General features: G+C 30.7%; 1 protein-coding gene across 1 annotated transcript in view; it reads right to left on the reverse strand.

Moving 5' to 3' along the window:
• LOC129226914 (E3 ubiquitin-protein ligase HECW1-like) overlaps positions 1-13,736 on the reverse strand; it is a 55,786-nt gene that overhangs the window by 11,288 nt on the left and 30,762 nt on the right. Inside the window, exons 10-12 of the mRNA XM_054861544.1 lie at positions 9,186-9,334; positions 5,338-5,482; positions 2,931-3,123 (exon numbers count right to left, since the gene is read on the reverse strand). Of these exons, the coding sequence (XP_054717519.1) occupies positions 2,931-3,123; positions 5,338-5,482; positions 9,186-9,334 (487 nt within the window). The remainder of the gene's footprint in view (positions 1-2,930; positions 3,124-5,337; positions 5,483-9,185; positions 9,335-13,736) is intronic.

Here is a 13,736-nt window from a genome sequence, read left to right on the forward strand (position 1 = left end):
GCCTAAAACTATATTATATATTAAACATTTATTCAATGTGAACATTTAACTTATTTATGCAGTTGATTTTAATCTAATTAAATACACAGAAGTTGAATTCTTGACTAAAATCTCAATTTGTATGCATGAGTTTATTTTAATTAATTTTTTTTGTTAATAGTAACCAAATTTTGATATTGCTTATGCATGTGTGGAAATGAAAGCAGGGTTGGCAAGGTTTTTACTGTCCTATTCAAAACCCTTCTATGTATCTAAAACTACATTTTGAGGAACTATATTTTATGAGAAAATATCAAAAACTGAAAATATGTCAAAGTTATATATTTTTTTGACTATTTAATATATTTATTCAATGTGAAAATTCAAGTATAAATATATATGTAACTTATTTAAACAGCTGATTTTAATCTACAAGTTGCGTAGAAATTAAAATTCTTCATTCAAAATTTCAGTTTGTATCCATGAGTTTTTTTCTTCCATAAACCAAAAATTTTAACAGTTATGCATGCGTGCTAAAGTGTTCAAAATATAGTGCAGTAAATGACTTAAACACAATAAATTACAATTTTTTTGTAGTTACTGACTGTATTATATTAAAATATGAAGAAAAAAAATGGCACAAGTTTTAAAATACAAGTGTTTTGTCATCAATTTTCCCTTTTTATCTATGATTAAAAAAATAATTTTTTGTTAAAACATTATGTAAAACTTATTTTTACAAACCATTAAAAAAAATTAACATTTTTTTTTTTTTTGCACCTAAATATTGCAAGTTTAATAACATTCCTGTAAGTTGTAAATGGAAATGAAATTAGTTGTCTTGGTAGTGTTTTGAATTTCCTTTTATAACTCTGCCAACTGTTAAGTAAGGAAGTTTTTATGCATTAAAGTTATCAGGGGTCTGTCCAGGATTTTTCACAGGGTCTGTTTTTTGTGAAAAATCAAATAATTTTGTGAAAATAGAATTAATTTTGTGAACAATCAAAAAATTTCGCAAAAAAAAAAATTTTTTTGTTAAAACGAAATTTTAGAATTTAGAGATGGCACAAACTGCATCAATTAAACTTAAAGTTGAGTGTTTTCCTCTTCTATGACGAGAAAATCATTCTGGATTTTTTTCTGATATTTGGCGGGGGGGGGGGGGGGGGGGGGGTGCATCGCTCTTTCAAGTATCAGTATTTATCTACCATTTTGCATTATGTTAAATTTTATACTAAATATATTTCTGTACAATATTTAAAATAATTGTAACAAAAATATAAATAAATAAAACAAAATTTAGAATAGGGTTCAGCATTCAACATTTTGACCCAAGATACTCTTAAAAAGCACAGAATTTCTTTTAAAACTTATAAATTCCGTGATTTTAACAAAAATAAAAAGATATTTCAATTGTTTACCTTTTAACAAAGCGTAATAATCATCAAAAATTCGAAAAATCGGATTCCCATAGCGGATGCAAAGAGATCGCATTCTCAAAGTGAAGGCATCAAAAGTATAAAAACGGCTTGTAAAAGAAATATTTTTGATAAAATTATTTTAAAATTGCATTTTAGAGTCTTATGATAACATATCATTAATATCTGTAGACACAGTTGACCCAAAAAAACAAAAAAATAATAATAATAATAATAAAATAAAATAAACCATCTATTCAGCATTTTAATTTTTGACTCATAACAGAAAATGGAATTTTGCTTTAAAAACTTGAAATGAGAGTTCTAACAGAAATAAAGAGACTTTTCATTTATTTGAATCCTAATAAAGCGAAGTTAGTTTGAAAAAAGAACAAAATATGATTCTCATATCGGATGTTAAAAGATTGCATTTTTCAAAATGCAGACATCTAAAGGAAAAAAAACGGTAATTAAAAGTTTATTTAAAGTTAATCATCCTTGTTAGCATCGAAAAATCAAAACCCATATAATTTTCTCCCTAAATAACAATTAAACATCGCACCGTAAAAACGCAAATATTGACAAGCCAACAAAATGATGAGAATATTTTCCAATCAAGTCATTATAAAGGTTCAACGCCAGACGCTAAGTGGTGATAGTTTTCAAGTTGGTAACCCTATCTGAAGCGATCATATTTTTTCCTCACCCTTACTATCCCTTTGCAGTTCTAAGTTCATTTCGCAGATATATATTATTATTGTTTATTAAATCATGAGCAGAGAAAAAGTGCTTACCAATGCCTTTTCAGAAAAGTTTACAACAACACCGCTGCTAATTAGCTGTGATAAAACAAACAACCATTATATTTCTTTGGCAGTAGCAATTATTTATCGCTTGCAGGAGCAGGAGCATCGCAAGAGTGCCGATTTTTTTTTTTTTCAAAATTAGCCGATTTTGTATAAGCTGATCTCTCTAATTTGACTTAAAAAAGGTTCCAAAAATTATCGGTTTATACACAGAAATATGCGTTATTTTACTTTCAGATTTGCTCTTTCAATAAACAATTTGTGACAGATCCGATCTTGTTTATCAGAATTTTGTGAAGGGTCCGTTTTGTTTGATCGGGATTTTGTGAAAGGTCCGTTTTGTTTGATCGGGATTTTGTGAGAGGTCCGTTTTGGTTGATCGGATTTTTGTGAAGGGCCCGTTAACGGACCCAAATATCCTCTGGCCAGACCCCTGACTATAGAGATAGAAAAGTTCAAAAACTATCCCTATTCAGGATTCTCATTATTTACTTGCTGAAATAAGGCCCTTTAAAATACTTTTAAATGATTGAAAATACAATAGAAAATAATCAAACGGAAACTGACTAATGTCATGCAAGGTAATTTTAATACACCACTTTTTTTTCTAAACTGTCTCACTCTTATTTTAAAATGGTTTCATCATACCATATACTTGCGTATAATTCGAGAAATTTAGAAAAAAAAAAGAGACTGTGCAACACAGCTAGTATCTAAAAAAACTTACATCATTCATATGAAGAACATTTAAGAAGTCTGGACGTGTCAAAAAACGGACAGCGGGTGACCGCAATAACAAGATTCTTTGGTTCTCTGGGCTAGATGAAGAAGGCACTGTTGTTGAAGTAGAGGCAGGAGTAACACTAGTTGCATTTTCCTCGTGAGCACGAGATGTTATAGTTCTTCTTATGCTCTGGTACCTAAAAATGAATAATACGACTGGTTAACCACAGAGGATTCATTGTCCGTACGAGTCACACAAGAAGTCAAATGAGATAAAAATTGATCAGACAGCCAAATTTCAATAATTCTTGGACAGGCGACACATAAGGGATCGTTCACAAAAGATCTGTTTTTATCATGGATCACACTGAAAGTTTACAGAGTGTTGCAAATTTGAGAACGACCTTTAATTATTTGTCACCTATCCAGGAGTGTTTGAAATTTGGCTCATTAAATATAATGTGCCAATATCTTTCTAAATCTTTAAGATATTGAGCGGAATTTGAGTATGAGCTGGGAGATCTACTTGGGTTTTAAATTGTAAAGGTTATAGATTGGTATCTTTCACGCATGATCAGTGAAAACTTAATTGCTTCAAACGTTTATATTTCATCGAATTTTCCACATTTGAACTTCAACTCTTAGTATTATGTTTCTTTTGTATGCTGCCAAATATTCTGAAAATTTGGCAAGGGGTGACGGAAAAATCTCCATGAGATGAGCCAAAAACCTTGAAATGAAATTTGTGTTTTTCAAATAAATACTCAGATTTTGGTGAATAACAGTGATACCTTCACAAAAAGATAAAAAATAAATTCTACATAGTAAGTAAACATATTTCTGAAATTAATAGCTTATTCCTAGCTATTTATGATGTAAGTTGATCAAAAAGTTTTTGTTTTCTCAATTTGTTACTGGTCTCCCAAATTCCTGGTTGATTTAATTTTTATTGGAAAATGACAGCTGGAGCATACCTTTTATTTGATAAAAGTTACAGAACAATTGGTCTCTTAATTTTTGAAAAATCTTTAAAAAAGTGAATTTTTGAAAGTGTCCTAATACCTTTTAGAGATATAGTGTACATACATAAAATTTCAGTTCAAAGACAGATTCTATTCTATAACTCTTGGTGTCTGTCACTTTTTAGAGAAAATTAAAAAGCTTTAAACACATAAAATTAAACATTTGAAAAATTTCTAGCATTTCTTGAGTTAAGTATTTGCTGTCAAGAAAAGCAGTAAAATTGGAGCTTGCAGGGAAAAAAAAATCACAAAAACTGGTTAAAGTTGGTGTCCAGCAGAGCACAGGCGACTAATCCTTTCGGATAACTTGGTACAGTCAACACTTGACTTACGTGAGTGATGCATTCCAAGACTCCTAGTATAAGTCGAAATTTCGCGTTGTAGAAAAATGCACACATACATTTTTTTTTAGAAACACAACAAATTCTTTTAGACACTGTTAAACATCCCCTAAACTGCTTTAAAGCATTCTTCAACTATACATTACAGTCTCTTACAGAAAGAACTGAACTTTAACTGTTTTTAAAAAATAAAAAAAAGCTGTTTTATTCAACATAAAATACTTTAAGATGCACAAAATGAATGATTAATGGGAATGAAAGACATAAAATAAAACAACATGGCATGCACAGTATGTAGTAATAATATTCATGAGTTGAAAAATATTGATGGTGATGATTTATGCTCCATGATCAGATTGTTATTCTATTTTAATACATTTTCAAATACGATTGCTTTGCCTTTTCATTTCTAACGTTCTCATTTATGGCAACAGTCTCTCTTCCTGATCTCTTTAATCCACAGTACAAGATCAGCTTCCATTTTATAATACATATTTATTTTACTTAGACACTACTCTGCAAGCTTCAATATTGAAACTAAATTCGGAACTTTTACGGATATCTTTTTGTTTTGACTTTTAATTGTACATATGGAATATTCACTCATACTTATTGTCGTGTTACCGTTGAAGTTTTGTAATTGTTCAAGCATATGGAGAATCTTAACCTTTTTTGGCAGAAACTCTCTAGTTCATCTCATCTTCAAATTTTGAATGAAACAGTGCATTAAGGTGTCATTATATTTCATCAACTTTAACAAATAGAATGAAAAAAAAGAAAGATGCTGAGTGGTTATTTGATGCACTAACAACGGGATGCATAGACTAGTTTGGTGTGAGATATTTCACTGTCAGTGATGCTAAAGTGATGTAATAACATTCTCGAAACAATATTTAGTAGCCAATAACGAAGTCGATATTTCCTTTTAAAAAATTCTCGTTGTCGACGAGGAATACGTTTGTATCATATGACACATAAAGTATGTTATCTAAATAATAGCATGTTTAAACTGTAAAAAAAAAACAAAAAAAAAAAAAAGAAGCCCTACCTGCGGTCTAATTGTTGACGTTGTAATTCACTAGCTGTTCCAAGAGTAAGCTGCTGTGAAGCTGTAGGTCTTGTCCATGTTGTAGTACGATTCAAATGATCAATATAAAAAATACGACCATGGCTGTCAATTCGTGCTTCCCAATCTAAAAATAAAATTGAAATGGTAAGGAATAGTTTGCAAGAACCTATTTGAAACGTAAAAGCTATCGAATCAAAACAAAAGTCAGGGGGCAGAAGGGTCACATTTTTTAAACCTTCAAAATTCATGCATATTTGTCTATTGTTCATTTTCATGGAACTATATTATTTAGTAAATTTTAATCCCAGTAGAGAAAAATGATTCTTTGTTTTTTCGACTACTTACTTAGGAAATACTAAGATGCTATATGATTGCTGCACATTTACAGCAATGGAATAAACTTATACATGCTATTTCCCACACAAGGAAAGTAAATTTAAAGAATGGCTGAAAATATTGATTTAATAAAACCTAATTCCTACGATTTTAATCAGAAATTTTAGCAAAGTGGCCATCGACAAATGATGTCATTCTTTGAGGGGAGGAGAGTTCATGAACTTGTGACATTTTGTGACAAAGGGGAGAGAGGATGTAATAAGTAAGAAAGCATTTTTTTTATAAGAATGTGTTTACAAAAAATTGCATGACTTTAAGACTAAGAGGGGAACAAAAATGTTAAAAAAAAGGCTAACTTCATTTTTATGGACAGCCCTAAATATATTTTTGAAAAATGCAATATGAAATGCACCCATCTCCCAATGGTGGTACCCCGCAATACGGGGTGAACCAAACTTTTTCCCCCTAAGAAAAAGGAAGAAGATAAAAGTAGAAGGAAGATAATAATGATGCTGTATGTGAGTTTCGTGCAAAGACCTTTTCAAATGATCAGGGAGTGAACAGGATGTTTGGAGTCAAAAACACCTCAAATCTGCTCACATAAACTGCAACGCCAGTAGATAAAATTATATCAGTTGTTTGAAAGGCAAATAAATGAATTATGAAATGAAAACTTGCTTTCTAGTGTTATTTTAGTGGTAATAAAATAGGAGACATGTCATTTAAACAAACCTATTCCTAATTTTTTATTAAATTAAAATTTATAAGCAGAATTTTTGGTTCATGCTTGAAAACTTAAATGGTTCTTATCCCAGAATCTGAATTTCATTTCAAACCAGGGTTGGCTTTCTGCCGGCAGAAACTAGTTTTTGCCGTGCCAGTGGCAGAAACTGGTTATAACCGGTAAAAACCGGCAGAAACTGGCAAAAACTTAAAAACATCTTTAATTACTTAAGTGATTGCTAAATGATCTTCGTTTAAGTAAACTAAAAAATGAAACTTCATTTCATCATTTAAAAAAATACAGGGTGGCGACAGATCAGGGAGATCAAGGAACTTTATTAGTCAGGGAAATATCAGGGAATTTTGAAAAAATAACAAAAAATCAGGGAAAATTAATTTTATGAAGAAAAAAAAATTTTTTTTTTTGCTTTACAAAATTAAATACTCTAATTCCCTACGCATTTTTTATCTTTTCGATAAAGTAAAATTAATGAGGTGCGATTATACACTGCCGCATATTTGTGCATTTTTTTTCCTCAACATCAAAGTATTGAATCTTACTTATTAACCACAGGATGAACTTATTAAGATTGCTTCTGTGTCTGTTAGGTTGTTTATTTTACCTTGCTTGAAATTTCCTTTTACGCTTTCAATGCCACATAAAATAAACAACCATACAGGCAAAGAGGAAGCCTTCATTAATGCCTTAGCTCCGCTGCCTTTATTCCATTGTCTCGAAGTAATTAAGTACTGTAATCACGATTTCAAGAAGAAATCTTTAGTTTTTGAATTAATACTATAAAAGCTTAAAAGTTTTTACTTCTTTGGGTTTTTAATTTGATCAATGGGGTTTGCTAAAATATAACTTTCAATTAAAAAAACTTTGTTTTTTGCCGTTGTACTATTTGTTGTACCGCAGATTATAAAGGTTTTCTTTTCTTCAGACTTAAGTAATTTTTTAATTTTATAACCAAGTTGTATTCTTTTATATATTTTGATATTAACTAATTGCTTTTTTTTCTTGCATTCAAAGTTGTTTGTTACAAAAGCAATCTAAGATTTTTTTTCGTTACATACTGAAATCATTTGAAATAGAGTTAACTTGTGAACTTAAGTAAATATTTTTATTTTTTTTATTGTTAAAATGCTGTATTCATTCATTAAAACCTATATTCTTGATTAGAGAAAAGCTCCCTATGAATGGATGTCAAATGGTTTCATCTGTTTTGCATAAATATGTCAATTAGTTAGATAAGAATAACTACATTACTTCTATTCTTTCACTATTGTTATTCTTGCAACAATTATTATACTGTTTGAAAATTTAGTTCAAAATAATTTCAGTTACTTTTTAGTTCTATCATAAATACACATATGTTTTTAAGAGTAAGTCTAATAGTTTCTTAAAATTCTTATGCTAAGTGGTTTCTGGAAGTAAAGTATTTTTTATTTTATTTATTTATTTATTTATTTTTTTTTTTTTTTTTGAATTTTCTATAATCATTCCATTGTATAAAAATTTAATATACTGTTTTGTTGGTTTTTCTTTCCTTCCAAAAAAATTGTCTTTTTTTTTATAACCATTTTATTAAAAAAGTAGCATCTTTTTAAAATATATCTTTAGTTCAACAACTTTACACAACTTAAAACGGTTAAAATACTGCATTTAATACAAACATACAATGGAGTTCAAGTAGAGCAAAGAAAGAAAACCATTATCATTGGTAACGTAAATCAGGGAAATTTGGTGAACTTAATCAGGGAAAAGTCAGGGAACTTTTTTTCACAGTTCCTGTCGCCACCCTGAAATAAAATCCTATGCTAATGCCCTTGATTTAGTTCGAGAAGGTATCTTTTCAATTGCAGATGCTCGTAATGTTTGGATTAATCTAACAAAGGACGAAAAATCATATAGGTGCTCAGGAAAGAGGAGTGATATACAGAATTAAAAGGCATTTCTGATTTTAATTTGTTCACTTATATGCTTCATCTAAATTGTTTGTGATTGAAATTATCACGTGCTTCAAGAAGAAAGTGCCTGAATTCTACTTGCCAATATTAACATAGATTTTGTACCTAATGTCACAGTTTAGCAAAACAAATTAGCCCTATTTCTCGAAACTTATTTTTCCAGTTGAATTTCTCCCACTACCCCAGTTACTACATGGTGGACCAGTTAAAAAAATAAATAAATAATTGATTAAAGTTTCATGAACATTGCTTGTTCCTTCATGCATTGCCTGCTAGCTCTTCTGTTTCAGGAATATTCTAAAGTACATATTAGTCATTTGTACATATTAGATTGAGAAACTGTTTAGATTTTAGAAACCACCTTTTCTAAGAAGCAATTGCAGTGTCCAAACAATGTAACATTTGGTTTTAAATTGTGGTAATATCGTAATTAAATTGTGCTTTGGTTAATAGTTCTTTTTTCCGTGCACTTCCTATTGCAGTCAATAATTTAATTTTTTTTTTATTTTGTAAGTTTTTGCCAGTTTCTGCCGCAAATGTGGCAGAAAGTGGTTTTTGCCATGCCAGTTTTAACCGGTTTCTACCAGTGGTTTTAACCGCCTCGGCAGAAACTTGCCAACCCTGTTTCAAACTCAATATTTTTATTTTTTCCTTAATTTTTATTAATTGTAAGTTACAAAAATAAAAGGTACCCCATATTCAGAGCTTTTATCCTACACACATTCAGTCTGTCTCATCTTCAACTAATAATGTTAAAAAGTTAAAGCATATAGGAAAAGAAAACTTTTTGCACATACGTGGAGGTAATGGATCTTCCAAATCAACCCTTTGGTACCTAATTGTTCTTTCCGGAATAGAAGGCAATCGTGTAGTAGGAAAATGTTGTAAAGTTGAAACTTGAAACTGATCTCGACCAGTACATAAGAGAGGCCTAGATGCAAAATTTCTATAACAGAATAAATTTATTAACTGAACTATTTAAACACTTGTTATACAGCTACAGCTGTTAGAAAAAAAATCTCCATTAAATCTTACTCACATTTGTATGTTACTCTCGATATCTCAAACTTCGATATCTTGAAAACCTTGATATGAAGAAAAATTATTTTTCCCTTTGATTTTGTATATTTATCTAATGTTATTTTTCATTCATATGTCAAAGCGCTTTTAATCAAAACCTTGTTATGTCGAATATTTTTCGAAGTCAAATATCATTTTTCCGGAAAAACTGCAGTTTTTATTGTTGCAAAGCAACTTAAGGAATGTTTGCAAAATTTCTTACTCCCTTCATTATTTTTTTCAAAGGTTACGAATGGTTTGGAGAAGCTTATCTACCGTCATTTTAATTCTAGAGCCCGGGAGTGTCGGAAAATGTAAGTCCTGAGAAGCCAAAAAACCTATCTAAAACTTTTTGCCTACTTCTTACGCCATTTTGTTGGATCTTACGACTCTATTCCACCCTCCATAAAAAGGAAAGATGGACGGAAAGCCCCTTTAAACCAATTTCTTCTGCGGGGTGCTCGAAACTCTTTTGAAACCGTTATGCAACTTGGTAATCCAAATCTTTGATAAGTTTAGTTGTGGTAAATCACTACATTTTGCTACTTCACTACAGCGTTCTTTTTTTCTCTATTATTTTTGGTTCATTTTAAAAATTAAAATTTTTGTTATAGTACTTTTCCAACTTTCATTACATGTTTCCACTTAGTTTTAACAATCATGACTAATTTTTAGAATATTATTTTACTATGACTATGACCTTGTTATTTTGATTTGTTTTAACCGTTCCTTCGACATTGCGATATTGAGAGTATACTGCACATAAAAGAGCATAGTTGGGCAGTTAACATGCATTTCAAATACAAAATAAATAAAACAAAAATCTTCTATTGATTAATTTTATTATTAATAATGTCAATGGATTAACAAAATCTTTACCACACAAATCCAATTTATTTCTTTTTTAGTGTACAAATTCAAATAACGAAAATTTTCTTCAAACATGTTTCAATAAAGCTTTTGTCATTAAAATTAACCTACAGGGGATAACAACTCATACCCCCATAATACTATAAATCAATAATATTGCTTTTCAAAATTAGATTCATCCTTTTTTTTTCTTGCTCTGACTGTATTGTGTATACAGTGTATGTAAGCCAAAAAGAGTGCAGGTGTTAGAGTCATTTTATGCCCACACACTCTAAGGCTCTTGAACTTAAGTTATTTTTCTCTATTTGAAGGAATTACAGAAATCACAAAAGAAATGACGAAAATCACAATTAACCTGTAAAAAGTTTAAAAGTTCATTTTTCTACATTTCAGACCAGTATATTCTTTAATATAATACATACGAATCCGTGAGAAGCAAGGAGATGTAAGAGCCAAATTTAAAATTTTGGAGGTAATCAGTCATATGATAAGGGAACCTTTGCTCTGTACTGGGGCAAGAGATAGTACTAGTAGCCCTGGTAGGTGCTGCTGTATAGCATGATTTAGAAAAAAAATTCAATGTAAATCTAACTAGGATCTGAACTTTAAATGCGTTTTACTCGAAAATTGAAATCATCCACTTGCATCCCTTTGCTTCACACTGCCTCATATCTGCTTTAATTTTCAGGATATATCTTGCTTATTTCATCTAAATTCTCAATGTTAGAGAAACAGGAGGTTCTTCGCCTAGGTTGCATGCTTACAAAACACAAAATTTTGCCCCCCCCCCCCCTTCAGGAAAAGCTCTGTTTATCTTAATAAAGACTGAACCCTTAACCCGCCAATGTTCAAAAATAGGGACATGATATTTAACTTTAAAAAATCCCAAGAAAACACGTACAGTAGAGAACCAATTATCCGGGAAGTTCGGGACCATAGCTATTCCGGATATTTGAATTTCCCGGTTTTCTGGATCGCTAAAAAGAGCTTTTGCCCCATTGTTTATAAAACTTGAATTACTATAATAAATAGTAATACTTATTTAAATAAGAAGAAAACAGTTCGGAAATGCTTATCAATAACGAAACATTAAAAATTACTAGTGAAAGAATAATTTAAAAACCAAAAACCCTAAGTTATTTAATAAGACCTGAGACCCTCATATTCATTTTGAAAAGGAAAGAAAAACACCAAGTTTCGATGTTGTAAAGTTAAAGATAATGAAGGGAAGGACAAGAAACAAGTTTTTTTGAACGTAAATGTGCGATTCTTCTACTCTAGTCTTTGTTTTCATGAACGCGTTTTGTTTTTTCACTTTTTTGTAAAGGTTTGGCGTTAGCGATTATTGATAACTATTGCTTTTGCACTAAGTTAATACCAATTGAAATTTAATTTATGAGTTCCTGCACCCTTATTATAGTCTTGTGTTTAACGATTTCTACATTCCACCATCAACTATCCGGAAAATCCGAGAATCGCGGCGTTTCACGCGTTTTTGCGACGTCACTTTCGCTCTAAACGGTTTTAATTAAAGGCCGTTCAATAAAATATTGCATTATAATGTGACAATATTTATTTCTTTAGTTTTCAGTTGGAATAAAACACAAAAGTTTCAGACTTACGTGTGTACTTTAGTTCAAGAAAATATTCTGGAAAATTTTCCCTGCGTTAAAGACAACCCTTTGAAGTTCATTTTGTAAATGATTACCCGAGTTATAGCTCAGTAATATGATATATATTAAGAAACCGCTCATTTTCTTTTAGGTATTTCAAAAAAAAAAAAAAAATGCTTAGTTTTTCAAAAATTGAAAAAAAAATGCGCATTTTTAAAAAATGACGGGAAAATCAGCAAAAGGTTGCCGGTTTTCTGGTTTCCCGGTTTTTTGATTCCCGGATAAAAGGTTCTGCACTGTATAAATTGAATAAGTTTTTACCAGCATTTATTTGTCATATTTTGAAGTATGTTTTGAACTTCAGTTTGAGCATTAATAAATTAAAAATTTCTAATGGTGATTGTTCAGATAACCATTTTTTTAAAAATAATTTTGTAGCTTTTTCTTTTCAAACATCTTTTAGGGTGATTGATGATGGGCAAAACTAATTTCAAGCTCATTGGCTTTCCTTGTTTAGAAGGCGATGATTAAGCATATTTCAGCACTGGGTCAATCCATACAGGTTCAACGGATGGGTGCGCTCGACCATTTAAATTTTTTTTTGAAGCTTATGCTCCTAAAAGCTGCATATGAAAGATGCTTAAAATCACTTTTATTGCTTCCTTTAAAAAAAATGAAATATTCGCAAAAAAAATTTCACTCAAAAATCGACCTTAATTTCCATTCTGCTCACCCCGAACAAATGTTGAGGGTTTTTTTCGACTCGACCACACGTGGATAAGTGCCTAAGAATGTATAGACTCGCAAAATAACCATTTTGGCAATTCTCGGAAAAAAAACAAAGAGTTTTCTCTTGACATCTGTATGTACGTGTGTATGTATGTCGCATAACTCAAGAACAGAATGTCCTAGAAAGTTGAAATTTGGTACGTAGACTCCTAGTAAAGTCTAGTTGTGCACCTCCCTTTTTGGTTGCATTTGGATGCTCCAAAGTGGGTCGTTTGCCCCTTTTTTTTGGGGGGGGGATCATTGTTAATTTCGATGTGTCTCAAGTGGTGCTATAATTTGGCGGACACTTGGCAATCTATCGCCAGTCTTTTGTTCGCCAACTTGGCGATTTTTTTTAAATAATTTTGTTTTAATTTGGCCACTTTTTTTTGATATTTAGAAAGTAAACTATTGAATCACATTAAAACTGCCAATAGTGAGAAAATGACATTAAATTGGAGTAAAAGGAAGTCATGTAATGCACACATCAGCTCGTTTATTCTCTAAACTGGACCTCTCATTTTTTAGAGTTCATCAAAAGCGATTTTTGTAGTCAAAAATGGGACTTTTAGACCTTTGCATTTTGGCCAAAATCTATTTGAATTATATTTATGGCAGTTAATTTTACTCTTTGATGTTAAAGTGCATAAGATGATTTTCTAACAGGCTGAGTTACGTGGCTGTAACTTAATAATTAAAGTAATGGCAACAGGTTAAAGTTCAAGGTCAAATATAAAAATTTTACTCATTTCAAAGGGGGATAACTCGCGTAGGGGATGGAAACACAAAATGAAATACAGCAAAAAGCAATCACTGGAACCATGCTAATAAGAATATGTAACTGTTGCTGTGTGTGTTTTTCCTCCCTTTATAGACTACAGCTCCTCAAAAATCGGGAAAAATGACAAAAATTATTTTTAGACCCCTGTAAACCAAAAGGGGATGTAATTAAAAAAAAAATTCTTGGCCGAATTGAATATTCAATCCAAGTACTATACATGTTATACAAATTGTTTGGTGTATTTGGTTTGTAAAAAA

Source organism: Uloborus diversus, chromosome 7 (genome assembly GCF_026930045.1).
Source record: "Uloborus diversus isolate 005 chromosome 7, Udiv.v.3.1, whole genome shotgun sequence".
Lineage (NCBI taxonomy): Eukaryota > Metazoa > Arthropoda > Arachnida > Araneae > Uloboridae > Uloborus > Uloborus diversus.